Source organism: Macaca nemestrina, chromosome 1 (assembly GCF_043159975.1).
Source record: "Macaca nemestrina isolate mMacNem1 chromosome 1, mMacNem.hap1, whole genome shotgun sequence".
Taxonomy (NCBI): Eukaryota; Metazoa; Chordata; class Mammalia; order Primates; family Cercopithecidae; genus Macaca; species Macaca nemestrina.
This window is the reverse complement of record NC_092125.1, coordinates 190,359,783-190,387,724: the sequence shown is the minus strand read 5'-3', so window position 1 is coordinate 190,387,724 and position 27,942 is coordinate 190,359,783. Positions and strand designations below refer to the sequence as shown.

The following is a 27,942-nucleotide window of genomic DNA, read 5'->3' as shown; positions in this document are numbered from 1 at the left end:
CTCAGGTGAGTGGATCACCTGAGCCTGGGAGGTCAAGGCTGCAGTGAGCTGTGATCGTGCCACTGTACTCCAGCCTAGGCGATGGAGTGAGATCCAGTCTCAGAAAAAAAGTGGGGGGCGGTGAATGGAATACTAATGCATGCTATATTGTAAATGAACATTGAAAATACCACGCTAAGTGAAAGAAGCCAGTCACAAAAGACAACATATGGTAGTCGTATTCCATTTATATGAAATTTCCATACTAGGCAAATCTATAGAGGTAGAAAGTAGATTAGTGGTTGCTTAGGACTAGAAGGAAGTTGGGGAGATAAAAGGATGAGTGTAAAAGGTACAGGATTTCTTTTTGAGGTGATAAAAATGATCTAAACTTGACTGTGGTTGCACATATCTGTGAATATACTAAAAACCACTGATCTGTACACTTTAAATGGGTGAGTTGTACGGTGTGTGAATTATATATCCCAATAAAGCTGGGTTGTTTTTTGTTTGTTCATTCATTTGTTTTTTTGAGATGGAGTCTCGCTCTGTCGCCCAGGCTGGAGTGCAGTGGTGTGATCTTGGCTCACTGCAAGCTCCACCTCCCGGGTTCACACCATTCTCCTGCCTCAGTCTCCCAAGTAGCTGGGACTACAGACACCCACCACCACGCCTGGCTAATTTTTTTTTTTTTTTTTTAGTAGAGACAGGATTTTGCTGTGTTAGCTAGGATGGTCTCGATCTCCTGACCTTGTGATCTGCCCGCCTTGGCCTCCCAAAGTGCTGGGATTACAGGCAAGAGCCACCGCGCCTGGCCAAGCTGGGTTTATTTTTTAAGTGAAGGCAAGGAGATCAGTGAAAGACCACTATATATAGTAGTGTGAGTGAAACGATGGTGTGGTGGTAGCAAACTGGAAGAAATAACATGAAGAAAGAATGGACAGGGGTTGAATATGGGACTGAAAGGAGAAGAGTATAGAATTGCTGCCAAGCTTCTGTTTATATGATGGGTGGGTGGTGATACCAGTCACTAAAAGAATAAAAACAGCTAATAGTTACATAGTACTTAATTGCTGGGCACCATTCCAAGCATTTTGCATGTATTAATTCATTCAGTCTTCAACAACCCTATTAGTAGGTACCATTATTATTCTCATTTTACAGAGAACAGGACCAGAGAGGCTAGTAACTTGGCTAAAATCTGATAGCTAGTAAGGGGCAGAGCGATTTTTTGTGGATGTTTTTGTTGTTCTTGTTTTAAGACAGGATCTCGCTTAGTCTCCCAGGCTGGAGTGCAGTGATTCACTCATAGCTCACTGCAGCCTCAACCTCCTGGGCTCAAGCAATCCTCTTGTCTCAGCCTCCCAAGTAGATGGGACTACAGGCATGCACCACCATGCTCAGCTATTTTTTTTTTTTAATTTTTTTGTAGAGAGGGGTGTCTCCCTTTGTTACCCAGGCTGGTCTCAAACTCCTGGGCTCAAGTGATCCTCCTGCCTCAAGCCTCTCAAAGTGCTGGGATTACAGGCGTGAGCCACTGCACCTGGCCAAGAGCTGATATTTAAACCTGGATATTCTTGCTCCCTCTCTTAGCCACAGTACTATGCTGCTTCTCTGGCACAGTGAAAGGGCCAGATTTGGGTATAGTACACTTCCAAATTCACCACAAATATATCAATCACACACCAGGTTGTGGGCCCCAAAGATACCCTCCCCCAACAGAAGGTCTCCCCATTCCCACTGTAGCACTGAAGACCCAGAACCCCAATACACGCAAGTCAGCAAACTGCAGGTCCAGAGCACAGTCCTAAATGCTCAGCCTCGCCTGCCCGCACCTGTTATAGCCTCAGTTCTCACTGCTTCACTCAACAGCCATATTCTCACAGGAGATGGCCTGGGTTGGGTGGGGCTTGGAGCAAAAGACCAGACCAGTAGCACAAACTTGTTTCCAGGTATAGAATGGAAAAGGTCAGAGGAAAAGCCTCATTAGGAGGCAGCTGGGAAAGGCGAACCCAGTGAGTACTTCATCCCAGGAACCTCCCTACAGCCCATCCTGACCACAAAAACAGAACTCCCACCAGTTGGCCCTGAGTCATTCATTCCCCTCCCGCCCCCAGGGAAGGGGTGATTTCCTGCAGGCAGCTCAGGCTCCTCCCAGGGGCTGTGCGTCGCACACTGCACTCCTGCCTGGGCGACAGAGTTAAGACTGTCAAAACAAAAACAAACAAACAAAAAAGTTGACAAAGATGTGGGGGAAATACAGCACCCTAACACGCTGCTAAGTGTATAAATGGAATCATCATTATTTGTTTGTTTATTTATTTATTTATGTGTTTATTTTGAGATGGAGTTTCACTCTTGTTGCCCAGGCTGGAGTGCAATGGCACAAACTCAGCTCACCGCAACCTCCGCCTCTCGGGTTCAAGCGATTCTCCTGCCTCAGCCTCCTGAGTAGCTGGGATTACAGGCATGTGCCACCATGCCCGGCTAATTTTGTATTTTTAGTAGAGATGGGGTTCCTCCATGTTGGTCAGACTGGTCTTGAACTCCTGACCTCAGGTGATCCGCCCGCCTCGGCCTCCCAAAGTGCTGGGATTACAGGCGTGAGTCACCGTGCCCGGCCAGAACCATCGTTCTAGAGAGACAACTAGCAATGTTGAGAAAGAGATGAGGCGATAGAGAATCCTAGTGCCTAAAGCTACCTGTCCCTAATTTTCTAACTGGAAAAAACCCAGCAGGTGTTGGGAAATCTGAAAACATGGGGAGATAAAGGGCAAGTGCACAGGCACAGGCTCACGAGAGCCAAGAGCCAGTTATCTTCCCAGCTCACTGCTCAGTGACATCATGTTAGTAGCTTGAAACAGGCCATGACAGAAGTATTTACACCACGAAAAGCAGCAAATGTTACCAAACAGAACACCCTACCCCACCCCAGCCAGTTTGTCAGCACACTATAGCCTGAGCCAATCCTCATCCAGCAACCCCTTGAGTTCTCTGAACGATAGCTACCCAGAGATCAAGTACCAGTTTTATAAGCCAGGTCTTTGGCCTTATATCCCAAAAGGAAAGCCTAGGCCTGCTGAGCAGCATTGGACTTTCAAGAGCCTGCAGAACTCCTTCACCAAAGCAGGCAGACCTATATGGCCTCCTTTCTCCTAGATATCCCAGTTCCTGCTTGATATTCTAAAGAAATCAAGGCCTGGGTCAGGCGTGGTGGCTCACGCCTGTAATCCCAGCACTTTGGGAGGCCAAGGCAGGTGGATCACAAGGTCAACAGTTCGAGACCAGCCTGGCCAGCATGGTGACACCCCATCTCTACTAAAAATACAAAAATTAGCCAGGCATGGTGGCAGGCGCCTGTAATCCCAGCTACTCAGGAGGCTGAGACAGGAGAATTGCTTGAACCTGGGAGGCGGAGGTTGCAGTGAGCCGAGACCGTGCTATTGCCCTCCAGTCTGGGCGAGAGAGCGAGACTCCACCAAAAAAAGAAAAGGAGGGGAGAAGGAAGGAAGGAAGGGAGGGAGGGAGGGAGGAAGGAAGGGAGGGAGGGAAGGAAGGAATCAAGGCCTGGAGAAGACTACTTTTTTCAGCTGTGTGGAAGCAAAAGAAAATGGGAAAATGACAGGGATAGAGAGTGGACCTCCTCCCATGCAGAAGCAGAGAGCCCCTTTCTCAACTCTCAGAAAGCCCCTTTCTGACAGTCATACACAAGCCCCTTGCAGTCTCTGCACCTTTAACTGCTATTATACCGCCTCCCTGTAGAAGACACAGGACTTAGATGTAGGTGTAGAGGGAGAAGGAAGGTTTGAGGATAACTCTCAGGTTCCAGGCTTAGGAGCCTAGGTAGCCCATGAGAGATGCAGAACAGAGCTTGAAGAGAGGACCCAAAGGGTGTATGGGAGTTAGTTATATTTGGAGCTTGGGGAGTTTGAAGTGCCTATGGGACAACAAATAGAGATGTCCAATTGAGAATCTGAAGTTCGAGAGACTGATGAGATCTTGCAAGTTACCAGTGTGTAGACAGAGTTGAAGCCATGCGATCACTCTGGCAATAGAAAGGGCTGAGCAGGGACACCTGGAGGCAGCAAGATTTAAGAGAAAGAGCAACCACAGAAGGAAACTGAGTGGGGATGTGATAGGAGGTAGCAGGAAACCAGGAGAATGTGACATTGGAAGGATGAAGATTATCAAGTGTTGCAGAAAGGTTGAATACGAAGAGGATTAAGATGAGAGACACAGTGAGATGATTGTGGCTGGCTGAGAGGGAAGAAAGAAAGTAGGAGATAAGATTCAAGTAGGCAGCGGCCAGGTCAGGCAGGGCCAGGCATGCCATCAGAAGGCATTTGAGTGGTATTCTAAGTGGGAAATCTTTGGAGGATTTTAAGAGGGGAGTGAAGAAATCCGATGTGCATTTTAAACATATCACAGTGTTGTGTGGAGGACAGCCTGGGGGGTGAGGGTGGGAATGGAGGTGGGACACCAGTTAGGAAGCTATTATAGTAACCCAGACTTGGACTAGGACAGTAAGGGTGGAGGTGGTTAAATGTGTTCAGATTCAGTATACATTTTGAAGGAAGGTCTGACAGGACTTGCTAATTAATTGGATGTAGAATGCAGAGTAAAAGAGAGGGATCAACGAGTATGGAGGGTGTTGGGTCAAGCAACTAAGTAGGTGGTAATGCTATTTACAGGGGTAGGCAAGGCTAGAGGAAAACCAAATAAACAGGGTTAGAGGTGGGAATGAGAATCCAGAGTTTTATTTTGACCACCTTAAGTATAAGATGCTTGCCGGGCGTGGTGGCTCCCACCTGTAATCCCAGCACTTTGGGAGGCTAAGGCAGGTGGATCACCTGAGGTCAGGAGTTCGAGACCAGCCTGGTCAACATGGCGAAACCCTGTCTCTACTAAAAATACAAAAATTAGCCAGGCGTGGTAGTGGGCGCCTGTAATCCCAGCTACTTGGGAGGCTGAGGCAAGAGAATTGCTTGAACCCGGGAGGCAGAGATTGCAGTGAGCTGAGATTGCACCATTGCACTCCAGCCTGGGCAACAAGAGCAAAACTCCGTCTACAAAAAATTTTTAAAAGTATAAGATGCTTTTAGATATGCAAGTGGGGAAGTCAAGTAGGCAGTTGGCGATCCAAATCTGGAGCCCAGGGAAAAGTCACAGCTAGAGATATCATTTTGAAGTCATTAGCATATACAGAGCATCAAAGCCATGGGACTGCATGAACACTCAAGTTGTGTTTCCCCTCTCACTTAATCTCACAGAAGTTTGGGTAGCCCTTGCCTGGGGACTGGGGAAGGCATCCAATGTCATTACCATCAGTCCCCATAATGTGAGAGCCAGGTACAGCTAAAGACAAATCTGAGTCAGGGACTACTTGCAGAGAAATGGTGCCAGAGAAACTAAGACTTCACAGGAGGGCTGAAGGAGTTCCATCTCCTCCAGCACCTCCCACAATTCTGTTAGTAAAATTAATTAAGAAGGAAGAAGACAGGAAGGTGATATTGAGGATACTTAGTCTGTAAAGCCAGCAATGGGAGCCCCAGCTAAGGCCCGAGGGGCGAAAAATGGGAGTTAATGTGGCTATGCGCCCTCCCCGCAACTCATCTCCTGTCCCCACCCCCACCCACACAAGAGTCAAGGCTCCTAGAATTGGCATAAAATCCATATACAGAGCAGTCCCAGGAGAAGGCTTGGGGTTCAGTGACAGGAGATGAGCACAGGCTGAAGAGCTGAGACCAGCCATCCACTGAATTTTTCTTTCTTTTTTTTTTTTTTTTTTTGAGACAGTCTTGCCCTGTCACCCAGGCTGGAGTGCAGTGGTGCAATCTTGGGTCACTGCAACCTCTGCCCCCTGAGTTTAAGAGATTCTCATGCCTCAGTCTTCTGAGTAGCTGGGACTACAGGCAAGCGCTACCACGCCTGGCTAATTTTTTTGTATTTTTAGTAGAGATGGGGTTTCACCATACTGGCCAGGCTGGTCTCAAACTCCTGACCTCAGAGGATCCACCCAGCTTGACCTTCCAAAGTGCTGGTATTACAAGTATGAGCCACTGCACCCAGCCCGACCCACTGGTTCTGAGCAAACAGGATAAAAGTATTGAAGACTATTGCTTCTCCAACTTTAAGTTACATTCAAACCATCTGGGGATTTTGGTAAAATGCAGGTTCTATTTTAACAGGCCTGGGGCGGGACCTAATATTCTGCATTTCTAATAAGTGTTCACCTAATGCTGTTGCTCCTTTGAGTAGACCACACTTTGAGTAGCAAGGGATTAGAGGCAGCCGTGGAGGCCGCCCATAACGGAGAGGGCATGTCCAGTTCCAGAGAGAATGTGTTTATTCATGCACAAAGTCACAGAACTATTAAAGTGGAAATACCCACCATTTGGCATGTTGTGGGGCAGACAGTCATTTCTCAGCACATTAGCCTCCTAAGAGCATAGCACAGCATGGTTGTTACTCACATGGGTTCTGAAGGTTGACCTCTTGAGCTTCATGTCTTAGTACATATGTAATCTTGGGCAAATCCTTAACTTCTCTACATCTCCATTTCCTCATCTCTATAATGGAAATAACAAGACTATTGTGAGGACTGTCTAAGTGAATGGATATAAAGTGCTTAACACATGGCAGCATAGTTAGTACTCAGTAAAGGCTGCTATTCTGATGCTGTTATACCATTCTATAATCATTAACATAGATACAGAGGCTGACTTGCCTTTTGGTACACGGTCAAATATACAACCCCCATCTCCCTCCCACCAAAAGGCCTGTGTCCTCTCTTTCAAATTCCTCCTTCCCTCCTGCCCACTCTCCCTCCCCTGGCCCCTGGCCCCAGTGTGGTCTGGATGGGCCCCAGAGGGGCAGGGAAAGGGACAGGACGTGGGGCTGTATCTGACAGGAACCTGAGGGGCTGGCCTGGGAGGGGATTGGGGCCCGGCTTCCTGAAGGGAGGATGGGCTAAGGCAGGCACACAGTGGCGGAGAAGATGCCCTCCTGGGCCCTCTTCATGGTCACCTCCTGCCTCCTCCTGGCCCCTCAAAACCTGGCCCAAGTCAGCAGCCAAGGTGAGGTGCACGGAGGGTGGAGATCACCTATGCCCAGGAAGAGGGAGCCCTGGGAGGTGATGCAGGGCCCTGGGAGGGGATGCAAGGCCCTGGGAGGGGAGGTAGAGTAAGAGGCTCTCCTGCTGGTCCCCTCCTCTTCCACATAAACATGCCTGGGAGGACCCAGGGCCAACTCACCAGCTGTTCCTTAGATGTCTCCTTGCTGGCCTCGGACTCAGAGCCCCTGAAGTGTTTCTCCCGAACATTTGAGGACCTCACTTGCTTCTGGGATGAGGAAGAGGCAGCACCCAGTGGGACATACCAGCTGCTGTATGCCTACCCGGGGTAGGTGCTGGACTGTGCCCCACTCCCCATATATCTATCTGTCCCTGCATTTAGCTGAGTCCCACTCCAGCAGCTTTCCTGCCCGTCCGAGGATCACTCTGAATACAAGCCCTAAGTACCCAGTTTTTGAACAGATGTGCTTTGGATGTATGTGGGCCCCAACTTCAGCCCTACATAACCCCTAATCCCACCTATCGCAGGCATTAAGAAGAAAAATGGCAGTACTAGAGACAAAAGTTGGGCATGAGCCCAGGTCTGGGTCCTCAGGGCTCTGCCTGGTGGCTGTGTAGGAGGGATCTCTGCTATGCCAACAGGGAGAAGCCCCGTGCCTGCCCCCTGAGTTCTCAGAGCGTGCCCCGCTTTGGAACCCGATACGTGTGCCAGTTTCCAGCCCAGGAGGAAGTGCGTCTCTTCTCTCCGCTGCACCTCTGGGTGAAGAATGTGTTCCTAAACCAGACTCAGATTCAGCGAGTCCTCTTTGTGGACAGTGTAGGTAAGAGCCATCCTCCTGTCACCCGGCCCCTCCACTTGCTGCCCCCAGTCCAGCTCCTGGAATCAGACTTATCTGTGCCCTTCCGGCTCAGCACGGATACCCCTATTAACAGACCCCCGAGGCACCCCAAGACTCCCTTGTCATTCCTCCCAGCCTTGGCATCTAGAGCTAGAACTGCCCCACATATCATTTCACACCAGGGACACCCTGGTCCTCCCATCATTAACAAATCATTTATTCATCCATTCAAGAGTTCCAGAATACCTACTGTGTGCCAGACACTGGGCTAGGTGATGGGATATGGAGAAAATGGGATCCCTGCTTCCAAGAAGCACTGAGTCTAGCTAGCCATCATACTACAATGAAGTCACTGTTCTCATGAGGGAAGAACAGAATCAGGAGCCTCCCTAGCCTGCCCTCCAGGAGAATGACAGCCTACAATTTTTGAATCCAGAAGCAGCCCCAATTCAGCCCCCAGCACCCCTCTCTGCAGTCCAGAGGCTGAGCCATAGACTGTGGTACTCAGAGTTCTGATGTGCCCTGTCTTGCCTTCAGGCCTGCCGGCTCCCCCCAGTATCATCAAGGCCATGGGTGGGAGCCAGCCAGGGGAACTTCAGATCAGCTGGGAGGCCCCAGCTCCAGAAATCAGTGATTTCCTGAGGTACGAACTCCGCTATGGCCCCAAAGATCTCAAGAACTCCACTGGTCCCACGGTCATACAGTTGATCGCCACAGAAACCTGCTGCCCTGCTCTGCAGAGGCCACACTCAGCCTCTGCTCTGGACCAGTCTCCATGTGCTCAGCCCACAATGCCCTGGCAAGATGGACCAAAGCAGACCTCCCCAACTAGAGAAGTATGCTGACCTTCTTCTGCCTCACCTCCTATCTCCTACCTTCAATCTTGCCCCAGGAAAGGACAGACCATACTTTGGGGATTCCAGACCTGGGTTCATCCTTGGAGAGTTAGTATAGGCTCAGATATGAGCCATGTCTACTTAGGGGCTTCCTACTTTGGGTCATTCCCACTGATAAAAATGAAGTCTTTTAGGCCTCCAAATTAATGGAGATTTCCCAACAAAACCCTGAACACCACCTGAAACCCACCAACTTGGCCCCTGGACTGTGTGCATATCTATCCAGCAAGGAGCTGAGCTCCTCTCCACTGGGATGGTGTGCAAATATAAGGGTTGGAGGCTGTCTCAGCTGACAGGCAGACCTAGATTGTGAAGCTGGGATTTTCCTCCCAAGGCTTCAGCTCTGACAGCAGTGGGTGGAAGCTGCCTCATCTCAGGACTCCAGCCTGGCAACTCCTACTGGCTGCAGCTGCGCAGCGAACCTGATGGGATCTCCCTCGGTGGCTCCTGGGGATCCTGGTCCCTCCCTGTGACTGTGGACCTGCCTGGAGATGCAGGTGAGTCCACAAAGGAATAGGGAGATGGGGAGCAGATAAAAGAAGAGCTCTAGGGAAGCCTGGGCTGGATCTGAAGCTCTGGGAACCATGGTCCTCCCTGATGATCTCAAACTTGCCATTGGACAGGATGAACTATGTTCAGGGAAAGAAGAGAGAATAGGAGTCCATGTTCTAAGTTGTATGTGTAGAAATGATCTGAACACCCTATACAGTAGGGGCACACGGACCCTGATGGGACTTATTTCTTTGACTTTAGTGGCAATTGGACTGCAATGCTTTACCTTGGACCTGAAGAATGTTACCTGTCAATGGCAGCAAGAGGACCATGCTAGATCCCAAGGTTTCTTCTACCACAGCAGGGCACGGTGCTGCCCCAGAGACAGGTGAGAGCTGAACTGCTGATTGAGGTTGGTGTCATGGGAGTGAGCCACAGTCCTGCAGAAAAAAGGAAGAGAGTGTTCTTGGTCGTCTTCACTCTCCTCCCTTGTCCAAAATCCATACAGCTTTCAATGCTCTCTTATCTATTCTCTCATCCTCCAGTCGATATTTTATCTTCTCAACCCCTCTCTGTTCCCATTGGGAATGCTTTGGTTTAGTTCAGCCTTAGTCATGTCACTCGGACCACTGCAACAGCCTACAGTCTAATTCACCTCCAGTGTATTCCCCATGCTGCTAACAGAGTGATCTTTGTTAAGCTCAAACTGTGTATGACCTTTGTAAAGCTCTAACTTTGCATGGTCTCCCCCTACTCAAATATGTACTGCAATTTCTCATTATCAAAGCCATAAAAAATTTAGCCTGGCCTTCAAAGAGTTCCACCAAGCACCTCATTAATTCTTCATCCTCTCCATATCTAAATCTATAACCAAGTTGTATTGATTTTACCTATTAACTAACTCTAGAATCTGCCCACTTGTCTATCACTGCCATTATCCTACTACAACCCATCATCAATTCTCTCTTCAGCTACTGAAAAGATGTAGTAACTGACCACCCTGAGTCTTCCAAGTAATTCTTCACACAGGTGCTGAAGGGAACTTTTTGTTTTGTTTTGAGACAGAGTCTCACTCTGTTGCCCAGGCTGTAGTGCAATAGCACAATCTTGGCTCACTGCAACCTCCACCTCCTGGGATCAAGTGATTCTCCTGCCTCAGCCTCCCATGTAGCTGGGATTACAGGCATGTGCCACCACACCCCATTAATTTTTTTTGTATTTAGTAGAGAGGGGGCTTCACCATGTTGGTCAGGCTGGTCTCGAACTCCTGACCTCAGGTGATCCACCTGCCTCGGCCTCCCAAAGTGCTGGGATTACAGGTGTGAGCCACCTGAAGGGATCTTTTAAAAGTGCAAAAATGAACATAACACTCTCTGCTTAAAAATCTTCAATAGCTTTCAACTAGTCTTAGGATAAAAAAAAACCTCTATCATGGACTTGAAAAGTTCTGAGACTCAGACCCTACCTACCTCTTCAGCTTCATCTTGTGCTATGCTGCCCTTTGATCCCCATGTTCCGGCACGGGCCTTCTGTGGTCCACTCATATCTGGCATATTCCCTCCTGCTCTAGGTCTTTACACTGCTGTTTACCCAGCCCTCCTGTCTTTACTTAACCTCTACTTATCCTCCAAATCTCAACTCAAGCGTCACTCTCTTAGGGACCCTCCTCTGGCCTTCCTTATTAAGTCCAATAGCACTATTATACATTCTTGTTGTACCATGTACCGCTCCTTCTTTTTTTTTTTTTTTTTTTTTTTTGAGACGGAGTCTCGCTCTGTCGCCGAGGCTGGAGTGCAGTGGCGGGCGGGATCTCGGCTCACTGCAAGCCCCGCCTCCTGAGTTCATGCCATTCTGCTGCCTCAGCCTCCCAAGTAGCTGGGACTACAGGCGCCTGCTACCATGCTTGGCTAATTTTTTGTATTTTTAGGAGAGATGCGGTTTCACCGTGTTAACCAGAATGGTCTCAATCTGACCTCGTGATCCACCCGCCTTGGCCTCCCAAAGTGCTGGGATTACAGGTGTGAGCCACTGCGCCCAGCCATACCTCTCCTTCTTGAGTACTTATCATAGTCACACTTTTATATTTACACTTTATATGATTATTTGGTTGACAATAAAAATCTCGCTAGGCCCAGTGGCTCATACCTGTAATCCCAGCACTTTGGGAGGCTAAGGTGTGAAGATCACTTGAGGCCAGGAGTTTGAGACCAGCCTAGACAACATAGTGAGACTTCGTCTCTACAAAATTTCTTTTTTTTAATTAGCCAGGCATGGTAGCATGTGCCTGTATTCCTAGCTACTTGGGAGGCTAAGGTGAGAGGACGGCATGAGCCTAGGAGTTTGAGGTTACCGTGAGCTATGATTATACCACTGCACTCCAGCCTGGGCAACAGATCAAGATTTTGTCTCCAAAAAAAAAATCTCTTAGAACTCCAATTGAGAAAGTCTGACCTTGACCAAATATGATCCATGAGGGCAAGATCAATGTCTGTTTTTATTCACCAATATATTCTCACCTACCAATAGTAGGTGCCCAGTAAAAAATTGTTGAACTAATGAATAATGAAAAAAAAAACACTATTAACTATTTAAATATATTCTTCCAGTTTTTTCTATGTATTTACATACATCTATATACAACATTTACATTTTATTATTTTTGAGATAGGGTCTTGCTCCATTGCCCAGGCTGGAGTGCAGTGGCGTGATTATGGCTCACTGCAGCCTTGACCTCCCAGGCTCAAGCGATTCTCCCACCTGAGCCTCCTGATTAGCTAGGACTACAGGCATTTTCTATCTTTTTTTTTAAAGTAGAGACAAGGTCTCCCTATGTTGCTGAGACTGGTCTCAAACTCCTGAGCTCAAGCAATCCTCCCATCTCAGCCCTGCTACCACGCCCAGCCTAATATTTATTTATTTATTTATTTTTTGAGATGGAGTCTCGCTCTGTTGCCCAGGCTGGAGTGCAGTGGTGCAATCTCAGCTCACTGCAACCTCCGCCTCCTGGGTTCAAGCGATTCTCCTGCCTCAGCCTCCCAAGTAGCTGGGATTACAGACGTGCGCCACCACGCCCGGCTAATTTTTTGTATTTTTAGTGGAGATGGGGTTTCATCATGTTAGCCAGGCTGGTCTTGAACTCTTGACCTCAAGTGATCCACCCACCTCAGCCTCCCAAAGTGCTGGGATTACAGGCATTAGCCACCACACCCAGCCTAATATTTAATTTTTAAATATAAATTAGATTACATTATATATGTAGTTTGCCTTTTTGCTTAAAAACATGTCTCAGAGATCATTACAAAAAGATGTAACTCATTCTTTTTAATCACTGCATAGATATCCATAGGATAGAGATGCCTGAGTGGACTAAAGAGTAGCAAAACTGAAGTCATCATTCCCTCTATCAAAACTTGCTTTTCCTGCTGGGCACGGTGGCTCACACCTGTAATCCCAGCACTTTGGGAGGCCGAGGTGGGTGGATCATTTGAGGTCAGCAGTTGGAAATCAGCCTGGACAACATGGTGAAACCTCATTTCTACTAAAAATACAAAAATTAGCCGGGCGTGGTGGCACATGCCTGTAGTCCCAGCTTCTTGGGAGGCTGAGGCAGGAAAAATGCTTGAACCGGGGAAGCGGAGGTTGCAGTGAGCCAAGATCATGCCCCTGCACTCCAGCCTAGGCAACAGAGAAAAGACTCCTTCTCAAAAAATAACATTAAATTAAAAAAATTGCTTTTTCTTTATTGTCCCCGATCCTACCACGAACTCAGTTTTCCTGGACTGAAAAACAGAAATCATCCTGGACTTCTCTCATTCCTATACCCTCCAGGCCTAACCAGAAATAGTCTCGTCATTTTCACCTTTTCAATATTTCTTCAGTCATCTCTTCCCCTCTATCTCACTGCCGCTATTCTATTTTCACATCCTCATCACTTAGCACATGAAAAACTACAAGAGTGTCATAATGGATTTCTCTGCTTCTAGTCGGCCCTCACAAATCCTTTCTACAGACTGCAGTTAGAATGATCTTCCTAAAGTACAAAGCTAGTTTAAGAACTTCCCTGCTGAAAATCCTTAAATGTCTACACAACTACTACAAAGTTAGCAGTAATTCAAGTTCAAGCTCCCCAGAAAGGCCATAAGGCCATCCATGACATGGTCTGCAGTCTTGCGTTTACCACTTACCACCAGGCCCTTTATGCGAAAACCATCTGCACCACTTAGAATCTCCCCCAAAGCACCACACTCTCTTATCTATGCACAACCATGTGCCTGGGATGCCTGTTTGTCCCTTTTGCCTATCCTATTTTTAGTCCAAAACTCAGTCTAAACATTGCCTTATCCAGGAAGCATTCCCTGACCCTCCTAGTCTGGGTTGGATGCTCCCCTTTGATGCTCTCAAGCCAGTCTATGCACATCACAGAAAAATAGCATGTTTGTTTTTCTGTCTTTCCCACTGAAATTAGAGCTCTTTGAAGCTTATTCCTCTATGCACTCTTAGGGCCTGGCACAGTACCAATTGGCACATAGTATAAATTATTTGTTGATTAAATGGGTAAACATACCCATTTTAGTGATGGTGAGCCACTTAGGGGTTATAATCAAGAGGGAGACATGATACAGTTGTTCAATAAAGAATTATTGAGGGTGACTTTGTACAAGGCACTGGGGATAAATAGTACAACAAATAAAATGGAAAAGGGGCCAGGCTCAGTGGCTCACACCTATAATCCCAGCACTTTGGGAGGCCAGGGTGGGCAGATCACTTGAGGTCAGGAGTTCGAGATGAGCCTGGCCAACATTGTGAAACCCCATCTCTACTAAAAATACAGAAATTAGCCAGGTGTGGTGGTAGGCGCCTGTAATCCCATCTACTCAGGAGGCTGAGGCAGGAGAATTGCCTGGACCCAGGAGGCAGAGGCTGCAGTGAGCTGAGATCGCACCACTGCACTCTAGCCTGGGCAACAAAGCAAGACTGTCTCAAAACATTTTTAAAAATAAATAAAATGGAAAAGGTTCCAGCATTGTTGGGGCTTACATTAGTAGAGGGGAGGGGAAAAGGAGGGGGAGACAAGTAAGTAAAGAAATAAAGGAACAAAGTTATAATAGAGACTAAAGGGGGGCGTGCGGTGGGTGGGCGGGGTGGGTACTGCTAATTTAGACTGAGTGGCCAGGAAAAGCCTCACCAGGGAGGTGATAGATAAGCCGAGATCTAAATGGCAAGAAAGAATGAGTCACATGAAGACCTGCAGTCAGAGCAATCCAGGGCAAAGGCAAAGTGCAAAGATAGCACATTTGGCATATCTGCGGCACAGAAAGAAGGCCTGTGTGGATAAAGGGTGATAAACTGGCATGAGAATCATAAGAGATGAGAATGGTGAGGCAAGGAGAAACCAAATCATAGACTCCCATAGGCCTAGTAAAGAGTTTGGGTTTTATTCAAAGTGGGATGAAGAGCCGCTAAAGGATTTTAAGCAGTAAACGATGACAATTTGATTTACATTTTTAAAAGATATGTTTCTCTGTGAATAAATAAATAAGAGTAGAAGCAGAATCACCAGTTAGAAATTTGCCTTAATCCAAGCAAGGAATAATAGTGGCTTCATCTAACATAGCAGTGGTAAAGATCAAAATCAATAGATTTGTGACATTATATTCTGGACATTATCACATCAACATTTGTGGAAACAAATTCTGGTAGCCATGTGGAGAACAACTTGAAGGTAGTGGCAAAAACAAAAGCAGAAAAGCCAGTTAGGAGACTATTGTAATAATCTAATAGCAAAATAACACATAGGGGAGAGTAGGAGGAATGACGTATGAGAACACGTTAAAAATATAGGATATTTTTCTCCAGAAAGATGAGGGTTCTTTAATCTTTGAAACAATCCTGTGAGGTTGGTATCATTAACCCATTTTACAAATAGAAGGAAACTGGAGCAGAAATAAACCAAGTAATTTGCCCAAAGTTATACAAAAGTAAGCCAAGACCTGAACTCTTAGTGAAAACCCATGCTGTTTTCACATATCATGCTAGGTCTTTCCTCAAAGGGAAGAGGCCAGACACCAAAGCTGACTTCAGAAAACATCATGGCAAAATAGCAAAAACAAACAAATGATCAAATGAACACAGAAAAAAAAAAAGAAAGAAAACATCATGGCATAAAGACAGAGGCAAAGCTCTAGAGGCCCCTTGAAGGAAGGAGTTAGATGATAATCCCTGCAGGCCATCGTTCTTGTGGGATGGGAAGCCTTGGGATTAGTCTCTGGGGCAGGCCTGATTCAATGACTCTGTGGGGCTGGGTCTTAGGTACCCCATCTGGGAGGACTGTGAAGAGGAAGAGAAAACAAATCCAGGATTACAGACCCCACAGTTCTCTCGCTGCCACTTCAAGTCACGAAATGACAGCGTTATTCACATCCTTGTGGAGGTGACCACAGCCCTGGGTGCTGTTCACAGTTACCTGGGCTCCCCTTTCTGGATCCACCAGGCTGGTAAGAACTTTCTTCCCCATTCTTCCCACATAGTTCCCAGCCCCACTGAATCTGACCCTGTGCCCAGGATCCCCAACTCTGAGCCTTCTGACCAATGGTTCTGGTGGCACGACGCCTCGTACACAGAAGGACTTAAGCTGCTCCCTGCTGACATCCCTGTAGTGCGCCTCCCCACCCCAAACTTGCACTGGAGGGAGATCTCCAGCGGGCATCTGGAATTGGAATGGCAGCACCCATCATCCTGGGCAGCCCAAGAGACCTGCTATCAACTCCGATACACAGGAGAAGGCCATCAGGACTGGAAGGTATGGTCAAGCAACAAACGCCCACAGACCTCACTACGCAGGGGATCCCTGGGGTTGGCCATGCCTGTTAGCAGGAGTGAAAGTGTCTATGTATCCAGTCTCTGCTGGTATATCTATGTTTATCAGATTCAACTGGTATCTTAGTCTCTCTTGAGCATCCGATACTTCTGGCTACCCCTACTTAACATTTCTCTTCCCTTTGTCTTTGGGATATCAGTCTTCCCTGATTTTCCTCCTACCTCTCTGACTGAACTTTCTCACTCTCCTCTCCTGTCTCCTCCTTGCCAGCCTTCCACAAAATGCTGTGCTTCCTACAGTCTCATCCTAGGCTCTTTTCTCCTCTGATAAAAAAAAAACTTCTCCCCAGGTGAGTGCTTCAACTCCATGGTTTCAATGGCCATACATTACAATCGCAATTTTACCATTCTAATTCCCATATGGAAAGGAATTTACAAACCACAAATTACCAAAACGTTTGAAGTCTGTTTCCTCATTGGTGAAGTGGGATGAAGCTATCTACCTTATGGAGTTATAGTAAAAATTAAATACTATATCTAAATACTGGCATAAGGAAAGTGCCCAATATACGTTACTTAAATATTAGTTTGTCAACTTTTATTCTCATTTGCCACACATATATACAACTATGTGCAACATTTATGGTTCCACCAAAACCTCCTCCCCCTGGACATTTCAGACTCAGTCTATCCAGAATGGAACTCCTCTTCCTCCTGAAGCTTTACTTTTTTTATTGTGATAAAACTTACATACAACAAAGTGTACAAATAGTCTGTACATGTGTATACATCCATGTAACCATAACCAGGATCAAGACATAAATTATTTCCAGCACCTCAGAAGCTCCCAATGCCCCGCCACATCCCCCGCCACCAAAGGTAATCACCATCCTGACATTACCATTGATTCATTTGGATTGTTGTTGAACTCTATAAAATGGAACCCTAAAGTATATCTTCCTCAAACTAACTTCTCTTCTGTTTCCTGTCTCTGACAATGGCACCACTACTTACCCAGTACCCAAGCCTGGAAGCACCCTTGACTCTTCTTGCTCTTCCCTTACCCCTTCCCCTTACTCATCAACAACTAAGTTGATGGCAATAACGTACTAACAGTCCTCAAATTCCTACCAGGATTGCCTTAGCCTCATCTGTGACCATCCAGCCTTGTCATCCAGGCTTTTAGCACACTAAACTACTCTGTGGCACAAAACCAAGCATTAAATGCTTCTCTGGACTTCCATGGTGCCTTGCACTAATTAATTGTTGTGATTATTTACCTGTTTGGGTCTCCCTCATTAGACATGTAAGAGACGGTGTTTTATTGCTTTCTCCCCAGTGCTTGCTTAACCCAATGTTTGGAGTATCACACAGTTCATAAATGTTTGCTGTCTTCCTGCTTGTACACGTGGTGCTTGTACCCCAGCGCCTGACGCAAATCTGGCATCCTCCGCAGCATGAGTATTATTTGTGGCATGGTCTATGTGACTCTGAATATATCTGTTTCTGGGGGTGTCCATCGCCCGACCTGGAGTTGTGAGAGCACAGGGCAGGGTGCGTGTGTACCGGGATCCTTGCCGAGGGTGTACCTGGGTGTTGGTGTTAGGATACGTAGCTCTCTGAGGTGAGGTCTGGCGCCTTTCTCTCGGGCAGAGCGTGACCCTGTTGGGGAGAGGCTTTCGGTTAGGGCGCTCTATCCTGTTTCTGCCGGGAAGCGTGTTTTATGCCAGTGGGGCTCTTTGTGGGGATCTCCGACAGCCTGGGGATTCGGAGCTGTAGGATTTGGGTCAAACAGACGCCCGGCTGTCGAAGCCCCGACGCCGGGCCACCGCACACTTCTTTGTGCAGGTGCTGGAGCCGCCTCTCGGGGCCCGAGGAGGGACCCTGGAGCTGCGCCCGCGATCTCGCTACCGTTTACAGCTGCGCGCCAGGCTCAATGGCCCCACCTACCAAGGTCCCTGGAGCTCGTGGTCGGACCCAGCTAGGGTGGAGACCGCCACCGAGACCGGTGAGGCAGGCCCCGGCCGCGCCAAAGCCGCACAGCGCCTGCGCCAGGGACGGGGCGCCGGGTGCGGGAGGGACCGGGAGTCGGAGACGGGAGGGGCGGGGCTCGGAGAGGGGCGGGGCCCTGGCCGCGCGGGTCGACGGCTGCGCGGGTGCCCGCAGTGCCCAGGGCGGCGAGGGGCGGGGCCAGAGTAGGGTCTGGCGGGCTGAGGGCGGGGCTCAGGCCCTGTGGGCCGAGGTTTGACCCTTTTTGTCTCCTAGCCTGGATTTCCTTGGTGACCGCTCTGCTGCTAGTGCTGGGCCTCAGCGCCGTCCTGGGCCTGCTGCTGCTGAGGTGGCAGTTTCCTGCACACTACAGGTACCACCCCCGCCAGGCAGGAGACTGGTGGTGGACCGGGCGGAGCCGGAGGCCTCTAAACAGGCATTCTCGGTTCGCTCTGTGACCCTAGATCTCCGGTCACCGCCCGTGCGCACCTACGGCTTCGCCGCTTCCTGCACGTCTCCTCTGGGACTTGCCGCGACTCCTTACACTCTAACACGCCCACTATACCGCACACCTCGAACAGCCCCGCCTCCTGCTGCTCACCTTGGCGACTAGGCCACCGTCCACTCTTCAGCCAAACTGCCCAGTCCACCCCCATCCAATTGGCCATGAGGTCCCACCTCCTAAACCTAGTCCAAACAATGGCCCCCTTTCTCTAGCCCTGACTCACTGAAACAGAACCTCTTCCCGCTCCGATCTAGCCTCACACAGCCAACAGAATAATCTTTCTAAAATGCGCACATGAACCTATCAATTCCCTCCTTAAATCCCTTTAATAGCTCCCAGGATATAGTCCAGGCTCCCTATGATGACAAGCGAGGCTCTGCAAAATCGACCCCTGCCAGCAAGCACTTCAGCCTCTTCTACCCTGTGCATCAGCCTTTCCAAACTGGTTTTCTCCACAAGTCAGGTTTTACTTCTCAGTGCCTTTGCACATAATGTCCCCTCTGCCTGAAATAGCCTCCCTGTCTGACTAAACCCATTCATCTGTAAATAACTTTCTTCACCAACTCATAAGAAACCTTTCCTGACCCTCCCCCGTTTGGCCGCTGCTTTGTTCTCCAATACAGTACCAGTAGTGTTTTACTGTGTTTATTTCTTTATATATCTTCCCTATTATACCTTACTTGGTCATCTTTAAATCCTTAGCACAGTGCCTGCCAAAAAGCAGGCCCTTAAATAAATGTTATTAATGAGTGACTCATTTATGTGGGAAGACGAAGGCTGAGGAGAAATACCATTGGAGGCTATAAACATGAAGGGTAGAATGCATCCCACCTCCGTCCTTCATCTGCTGCTTCTTGAAGACTTAGCTCAGAAGTCAGCTCCTCCAGATGGTATCTTTTGATGGTCCTGGGTTGGTTCAGGTGCCACTCTCGTGGGCTACCATCTCCCTCTGAACATACCTCTCTTTGAACTTTTAATCTGCCCATATGTATGAGCAGACTGAAAGGTAGCCTCCATGAAGGTAGCCAGATCCAACAAAAAAGTTGGAGAAGTAGGAGGAGGTGGTCTGCTGAGAAGGCATACTCAGTTCCTTTTCCCCAATTTACCAGGTAAGTCACACCTCGTCCTCTGGAGAGATATGAGTGAGGTCACTGAAGCAGCCTGAAATGTTCTGCTGACGTCCCTCCACATGGAAATATGAGGCTAAATAATTGAGGTTCTGGCCGGGCGCAGTGGCTCACGCCTGTAATCCCAGCATTTTGGGAGGCCGAGGCAGGCGGATCACAAGGTCAGGAGATCGAGACCATCCTGGCTAACACGGTGAAACCCCGTCTCTACTAAAAATACAAAAAAACTAGACGGGCGTGGTGGTGGGTGCCTGTAGTCCCAGCTACTGGAGAGGCTGAGGCAAGAGAATGATGTGAACCTGAGAGGCGGAGCTTGCAGTGAGCCGAGACGGTGCCACTACACTGCAGCCTAGGTGACAGAGCAAGACTCCGTCTCAAAAAAAAAAGAATTGAGGTTCCTCCAACACACCTTAATCCATATTCTTCCCAGATAACTTACTAATAAGCTCTACTGGTTTTATTCATTCATTCATTCATTCATTCATTCATTCATTCATTCATTCAGCTAATTTACTGAGCACATACTACGGGTCAGACACTATTCTACACCCTAGAAATATAGGAGTGAATAAATAGACAAACTCTCTGTTCTCAGGGACCATATGTTCTAGTGGGGTGAGACAGACAAAAAGAAATATATATAACAATACAATAAATGTACAACAAGTCACGTGCTATAAAGAAAAATGAAGTACAGCAGGAGATAGCCTGTCATGGGGAAAGGAAGTGGTACTACAGTGGTCCCCTCTTATCCACAGTTTCACTTTTTGTGGTTTCAGTTACACGCGGTCAATTAAGGTCCGAAAAAAATTAAATGGAAAATTCCAGAAATAAACAATTCACGTATTTTAAATTGTAAGTAACATGATGAAATCTCTTGCCATGCTGCTCTGTCTCACCCGGGATGTAAATCATCCCTTTGTCCAGCATCTCCACGCGTATATGCTCTCTGCCGCATAGTCACTTAGCAGCTGTCTTGCTTATCAAATTGACTCGTTGAGGTATTGCAGTGCTGTGTTCAAGTAACCCTTATTTTAGTTAATAATGGCCCCAAAGAACAAGAGTAGTGATATTGGCACATTATTATGCTTGTTCTATTTTATTATTAGTCATTGTTAATCTCTTACTGTGCCTAATTTATAAACTTTATCATAGGTATGTACGTACAGAAAAAACATCTGCTGGGAGTCTTGAAACATATCCCCTGCAGATAAAGGGGGACTACTGTGTTTCAGGCAGGGTAGTCAGGGATGACATTTGAACAGAGGCCCACAATGAGGTGAGGGAATGAATCCAGTGTTCCAGACAGAACAAACATTGGAATGTTTGAGGAAACTGCAGCACCCTTTGTTGAACCTGCCCACCACTGACTTCACTCCCCTACCTGAGGTTTTCTTCTTACTCTACTCCCCTGCCTGACTTTATTGCCTTGACCATGCTGTTATCTCTCCAAGTCTTACTCCCTGGCCTCACTGCTCCCCCACCCCAACTGCTCTCCTCCTCCACACCAATTCACTGCCATGGCTCAGTCTGCTTCTCTTCTCCCCCAGGAGACTGAGGCATGCCCTGTGGCCCTCACTTCCAGATCTGCACCGAGTCCTAGGCCAGTACCTTAGGGACACTGCAGCCCTGAGTCCGGTGAGTGAGGTTCCCTCCCCTGTGCCCACCACCAACCCTGCCTGGTACTGGATCTTTGCCCCAACAACACAACTTGTTCAAGGTCCTTGCCCTACCAGCATGCCATCCCCAGGCACTACCCCAGCACTACCCCAGCCCTTCTCCTTCCTGTACAGTCCAGCCCCTCCTCCCACAGGATCTGCTCTAATCCAATGCCTCTCCTCATCTCTCCCAGCCCAAGGCCACAGTCTCAGATACCTGTGAAGAAGTGGAACCCAGCCTCCTTGAAATCCTCCCCAAGTCCTCAGAGAGGACTCCTTTGCCCCTGTGTTCCTCCCAGTCCCAGATGGACTACCGAAGATTGCAGCCTTCTTGCCTGGGGACCATGCCCCTGTCTGTGTGCCCACCCATGGCTGAGTCAGGGTCCTGCTGTACCACCCACATTGCCAACCATTCCTACCTACCACTAAGCTATTGGCAGCAGCCTTGAGGACAGCCTTGAGGCTCCTCACTCCCAGTTCCCTGGACGGAGCTAAACCCTCAAGACTTCTCTGTGAACTTCCCTACCCTACCCCCACAACACAAGTACCCCAGACCTCACCTTCATCCCCCTCTGTCTGCCCTCGCAATTAGGCTTCATAGCACTGATCTTACTCTACTGCTGCTGACATAAAACCAGGACCCTTTCTCCACAAGCAGGCTCATTTCACTAAGCTCTTCTTTTACTTTCTCCTCCTTAATGCCAAACACCTTGAAAACAAGCCTTCACTTCCCCACACTCCCCATTTACTCTTCAGACTACTTCAATTAGTTCCCCTACTACACTTTGCTAGTAAAACTGCCCAGGCAAAGTGCACCTCAAATCTTCGAATTCCAAGATCCAAAGGATCTCGTTAATCATCAGTTCCTTTGATCTTTCTGTGAGATTTGTCATGGCTGACTACTCACTTTTCCTTTAAATTCTTTCCTACCTTGGTCCTGCCTCTTTGAGTAAACTAGTAGTTTTTTTTATTTGTTTGTTTGAGACAGGGTCTCACTCTGTCACCCAGGCTGGAGTGCAATGGCGCAATCTCAGCTCACTGCAACCTCCACCTCCTGGGTTCAAGCGATTCTTGGGTCTCAGCCTCCCTAGTAGTTGGGATTACAAGTGCACATCACCATACACAGCTAATTTTTTTTTTTTTTTCGAGGCGGAGTCTCACTCTGTCACCAGACTGGAGTGCAGTGGCGCGATCTCGGCTCACTGCAACCTCCGCCTCCCAGATTCAAGCAGTTCTGCCTCAGCCTCCCAAGTAGCCAGGATACAGGTGCCTGCCACCACACCTAATTTTTTTGTATTTTTAGTAGAGATGGGGTTTTGCCACGTTGGCCAGGATGCTCTCAATATCCTGACCTCATGATCCGCCTGCCTTGGCCTCCCAAAGTGCTGGGATTACAGGTGTGACCCACTGCGCCCGGCCCCAGCTAATTTTCGTATTTTTAGTAGAGACAGGGTTTTGCCATGTTGCCCAGGCTGCTCTTGAACTCTAACCTCGGGTGATCCACCCACCTTGGCCTCCCAAAGTAATGGGATTACAGGCATGAGCCACTGCACCCAGCTGAGCGTACTAGTAGTTAAGAGAATAAAGTAGATCTAGAATCAGAGCTGGATTGAATTCCTGTCCTTCACATGTGCTAGCTGTGCAACCTTGGGCACATAACTTAATGTCTTTGAGCCTTAGTTTTTTCATCTATAAAACAGGGATAATAACAGCACCCCACAGAGTTGTGACGAGGATTGAGGTAATCTAAGTAAAGCACAGTACCTAGGACATAGTAAATGATTAATATATCTGAACTACTGTTGTAATTATTCCTTCTTACTCTCTTCTAGCATTTCTTCCAATTATTACAGTCCTTCAAGATTCCATTTCTTAAGAGTCTCCAATCCCATCTATTCTCTGCCTTTACTATATGTTGACCATTCTAAAGTTCTTATCTCTAGCTCAGACGTCTACTACAGCACTGTGATGCTTTATGCAACTAACTGTTTACATGTCTGTCCCCTGCTACTAGATTGTGAGCTCCTTGAAGGAAAGGACCATGATTTATTTGTCCTTTTCCCCCAGCACCTAGAGTAGTGCTTGGTGCATGATAGTAGGCCTTCAATAAATTTTCTCTAAATGAATGAAATCTTTCTGGGCAAGGTTACCTGAATCCCATGCCAGCTGTTCTCATCCTCTAAACCATTCACAGGCAGTAGTAAATGTGCTCAGACCGCTCTGGTTATGGACTCTCCTAACACATTCTAATTCTCAAACAAATGGTTTTGTTGTCATTGTTGTTTTTTGTTGGCTCCAAACATACCCACTGTATCAGTCAGGATCTTGGCAGAAATAGATGACACACTCAAATTGGGTAATATGATGAGAGTGTAATAAAGGGCAAACAGTATTTACAAAGATGAGGGCAAGATTTGGGAAAACCATCAAGGAACAGTGCAAGTGCCTCTGAGGCTAACAATAACAAGGTGCTGGCACTAGCCCTAGGCATCAAGGGGTAAGGGAGGGAGTGGTTCCCAGATCACCAGAGAGTAGCTGTAAGACAGGGCTGCTTGGAAGGAGTCATGGCCTTTCTTTGGTGGAGGGATGCGGCCAGCCTATGGGCAGGTGGCAATGAGAGAGCCAGGGGGATAGACAGCTCAATTTCATGCTCCTCCCATTCCAGTCTTGGGTCCCTAGGAGTAAAGTCAGAGCCTTTCACATGGCTGGGGAGGAATTATGGAGATTGGGTATACTGGACGTCATCCATTTGTCCCACCCAGACCTATTCTCCATTGTTCTCCATCTTGTCCTGTGCTTAGCAAGGCTGATTCATATGGCCTGCATCAAAATCAAAGCATTCTCTTGGGCTTTGGTTTCTGCTTGGGTTCCAACAATAGGAGGATATTATGGATTGAATGATATTCTTCTCCTCTCCCTCAAATTCACATGTTAAAGTCTTTTTTTTTTTTTTTTTTTTTTTTTTTTTTTTTTTTTTGGCTGGGCACGGTGGCACACACCTGTAATCCCAGCTACTTGGGAGGCTGAGGCACAAAATCACTTGAAACTGGGAGGCAGAGATTACAGTGAGCCAAGACCACACCACAAAAAAAGACATAAGTCTTTATTTATTTATTTTTTTTTTTTTTGAGAAGGGTCTTCACTCTGTCTCTGCTGGAATACACTGCTGGAATGCAGTGGTGTGGTCATGGCTCACTGCAGCCTCAAACTCCGGGTCTCAAGCAACCCTCCCACCTCAGCCTCCCAAGTAGCTGGGACTACTGGACTTACAGGTGTGCACCACCAACTTGGCTAATGTTTGCTTTTGTTGTTGTTGTTGTTGTTTTTAGATGGAGTCTCGCTCTGTCACCCAGGCTGGAGTGCAGTGGCGTGATCTCAGCCTACTGCAAGCTCAGCCTCCTGGGTTCATGCCATTCTCCTGCCTCAGCCTCCCAAGTAGCTGGGACGACAGGCACCCGCCACCACGCCCGGCTAATTTTAAAAATATTTTTAGTAGGACGGGGTTTCACCGTGTTAGCTAGGATGGTCTCAATCTCCTGATCTGGTGATCTGCCCGCCTCAGCCTCCCAAAATGCTGGGATTACAGGCATGAGCCACCTCACAGGCCTGTTTTCTGTATTTTTTTAGAGACAGTTTGATACTATGTTGCCCAGACTGGTCCCTAACTCTTGGGCTCAAGCAGTCCTCCGGCCTTGGCCTTCCAAAGTGCTGGGATTACAAGTGTAAGCCACCACACCCAGCCAGATGTTGAAGTCTTAACTCCCAGTACGTCAAATATCACCTTATTAGGAAATAGGGTCATTGCAGATATAATTAGTTAAGATGAGGTCAGGGCCCTAATTCAATGTGATTGGTATTCTTATAAAAAGAGAAAATTAGACACATACACAAAGAAAGCCAAGTGAAGATGAAGGCAGAGAACAGGGTGATTCTTCTACAAGCCAAGGAATGACAAAGATTGCTGGCAAACCACCACCAGAAGCCAGGGGAGAGGCATGGAACAGATTCTTCCTCACAGTTCTCACACAACTCTCATGACACCTTGATCTGGAACTTCCAGCCTCCAGAATTGTGAGACAGCCAATTTCTGTCATTTAAGTCAGGTTGTGGTACATTTTAAGCCAGTTTGTGGTACTTTATTACAGTAACTTTAGCAAACGAATACAGAGGATATCAAGGGACGAGCTACACAAGTCACCTATGCTTGCCGGCTTCCTGTTCTCCCTATTTCATTCTTTCTGCAACTCCTCCAAAATGGATCTCAGGCCACCCACCTTCCTGATCCTGCTCTCTCCAAAGTCACCGGTGATTTGATTTTCAATGGACAAATCTGACCCCTTCTGTCATCATTTCACTTGACTACTTTACATCATATTAGAGTATCTCCCACTTCAAGATCCATGTCTGGATAATTTCCATTGCCTTCATTCATTCCTTTATTATTATTATTTTGAGACAAAATCTCCCTCTGTCACCCAGGCTAGAGTGCAGTGGCGTGATCTCGCTCACTACAACCTCCGCCTCACAGGTTCAAGCGATTCCCCTGCCTCTGCCTCCCGAGTAGCTGGGATTACAGGCATGCACCACCGCACCTGGCTAATTTTGTACTTTTAGTAGACACAGGGTTTCGCCACATTGGCCAGACTGGTCTTGAACTACTGACCTCAAGTGATCTGCCCGCCTCAGCCTCCCAAAGTGCTGGGATTACAGGAGTGAACCACCACACCTGGCCCAAATCCTTTATTTTTAAATGTACAAATTCCCTGAGGTTATACCCTTTAGCCCTCTCTACAGCTACCATTAGTCCAGAAGTTGCAAATTATTGCCATATTCCCCCGCTCAGATATGTTTTATTTGGTCCTTTCCTACACAGAAACCCCACAGGTTCCACAATGCCTAGCAGATAAAGTCCAAAGTCCTTAGCTTGACATTTAAGACCCTGACCAACTTGACATGAGACAAACTTTTCTATGTTTTCTGGGAACTCCCCACCTCTAACCTAAGTATATCCAATTCCTCATTTTCCAAGGTAATTAGAAATAGAGAATGCAAAGTCTTCAAGTCAAAGATAATAACATTATCTGTCAGCATCAGAGTGGACTTTAGGCTAATGATTGAAAACTTGATTTTTCCAGCCTCTTTCGGGGACAGTATAGCGTATTGTTAGGATTGCAGGGATTAGTCAGATAGTTTGAATCCTGGGCTCTCCTACTTATTATTGGCTGCAAGCCTTTGGGCAAGTTTCTAATCTTTCTGACCCAGTTTCTTTTTTCTGTAAAGGGAAGATAGGGTATCTATCTGCCTTATTGGGATTAAGGATTGAACTCGATTATGTATGTAAACTTTTTTTTTTTTTTTGGAGACAGAGTCTCCCTCTGTTGCCCACGCTAGAGTGCAGTGGTGCTATCTCGGCTCACTGCAAGCTCCGCCTCCCGGGTTCACGCCATTCTCCTGCCTCAGCCTCCGGAGTAGCTGGGACTACAGGCGCCCGCCACCACGCCCGGCTAATTTTTTGTATTTTTTAGTAGAGACGGGGCTTCACCGTGTTAGCCAGGATGGTCTCGATCTTCTGACCTCGTGTTCCGCCCGCCTCAGCCTCCCAAAGTGCTGGGATTACAGGCGTGAGCCACCGCGCCCGGCCTGTAAACTGTTTTAACACAGCAGTTAGATGGTCCATAAATGGTACCATTATTATTTTTATGATTGCTGCTCCACCCCTGAGCACATTCATACAGTTCACTCAAGTCATTATTAGAGCACTGGACTGAATGGAGTCAGACCTGGATTCCCACAAACTTCTTTGTATGACCTCGGGCACATCCCTTCCCTGGGCCTCGGTTCTCCATCTGTAAAATATGGATTTGTTGTTGGGGTGGGGAGGGTGCACCACGCACAGATTAGACTAATGGATCTCTAAGGTTCTCACATCTCTTTAAAGCCCCAAGGGGGTAAGCCACAGTGCCTCCTGTAGGGCAGTCTAAGCTTATCTTCCAGATAGGCAGGTTTGAATACCGATCCTTTTTCCTGACCTTAAGGAATTCATTCACCCTTTTCAAACTCATTTTCCCTGTTTGTAACAACAACAGCAAACAAGACAAACACACGTTACTTCCTTTCTAGCAGGGTTCCTACCCGGCGCCAAGCAAAAGTGGAATGTACCCTAAGTAGCTCTGGCCTTCTTCCTGCTCCCTAGCTTCCCAATTCCGTCCCCTGTCCCGCTGCCGCCCGCGGCTCTCCTTTCCCTTCTAGGAACAGCTCAAGCGCCTTGGTCACCTCCATCGGGTTCTGCACCGACTTCTGCATCATAAATATGACCTTCGTTTAGGATTTAAGTGTGAACTTCTGCAGGCTCTCGGACCCTGAAGCACGGGGGGCCAGACATTCCGAGCTCGCGTTGGTAGAGGGGACGCAGAGGAACAAATCGGGACAACTCGAGGACGCTGAGGCAGAGCAGGCCCACCCCGGGCCCGCCCCGCCCGCTTTTCAGCACCAGTTCTCTGGGGCCGGCTCCCAGCCCCTCTCTCACCCTTCAAATCGCGCTCCGCGGCTGGACTCTCGTGATAGCTGAG

At 47.7% G+C, this 27,942-nt stretch overlaps 1 protein-coding gene and 1 long non-coding RNA gene across 4 annotated transcripts; one reads left to right on the top strand and one right to left on the bottom strand.

Annotated features, from left to right (window-relative positions):
- Window positions 1–340: 340 nt before the first annotated feature.
- LOC105494881 (uncharacterized) lies at window positions 341–27,942 on the bottom strand. 3 transcript variants are annotated; one of them, XR_011622028.1, is made up of 6 exons: window positions 27,900–27,942; window positions 17,375–17,756; window positions 9,586–9,718; window positions 7,233–7,319; window positions 6,453–6,548; window positions 341–2,185 (listed from the first exon to the last, which is right to left on the bottom strand). It is a non-coding gene; the product is annotated as an uncharacterized lncRNA (long non-coding RNA). The 3 variants fall into 3 exon arrangements; XR_011622025.1 differs by lacking the exon at window positions 27,900–27,942 and adding an exon at window positions 27,647–27,723; XR_011622027.1 differs by lacking the exon at window positions 27,900–27,942 and adding an exon at window positions 18,045–18,168.
- On the top strand, window positions 6,138–24,335 carry LOC105494880 (MPL proto-oncogene, thrombopoietin receptor). The gene is made up of 12 exons (XM_011763810.3): window positions 6,138–7,055; window positions 7,247–7,379; window positions 7,694–7,872; window positions 8,428–8,726; window positions 9,121–9,283; window positions 9,540–9,666; window positions 15,588–15,772; window positions 15,935–16,077; window positions 17,943–18,102; window positions 18,360–18,456; window positions 21,266–21,353; window positions 21,568–24,335. The coding sequence occupies exons 1-12, from the start codon at window positions 6,977–6,979 to the stop codon at window positions 21,820–21,822; spliced, it is 1,908 nt and encodes a 635-aa protein (XP_011762112.2). The 5' UTR covers window positions 6,138–6,976; the 3' UTR covers window positions 21,823–24,335.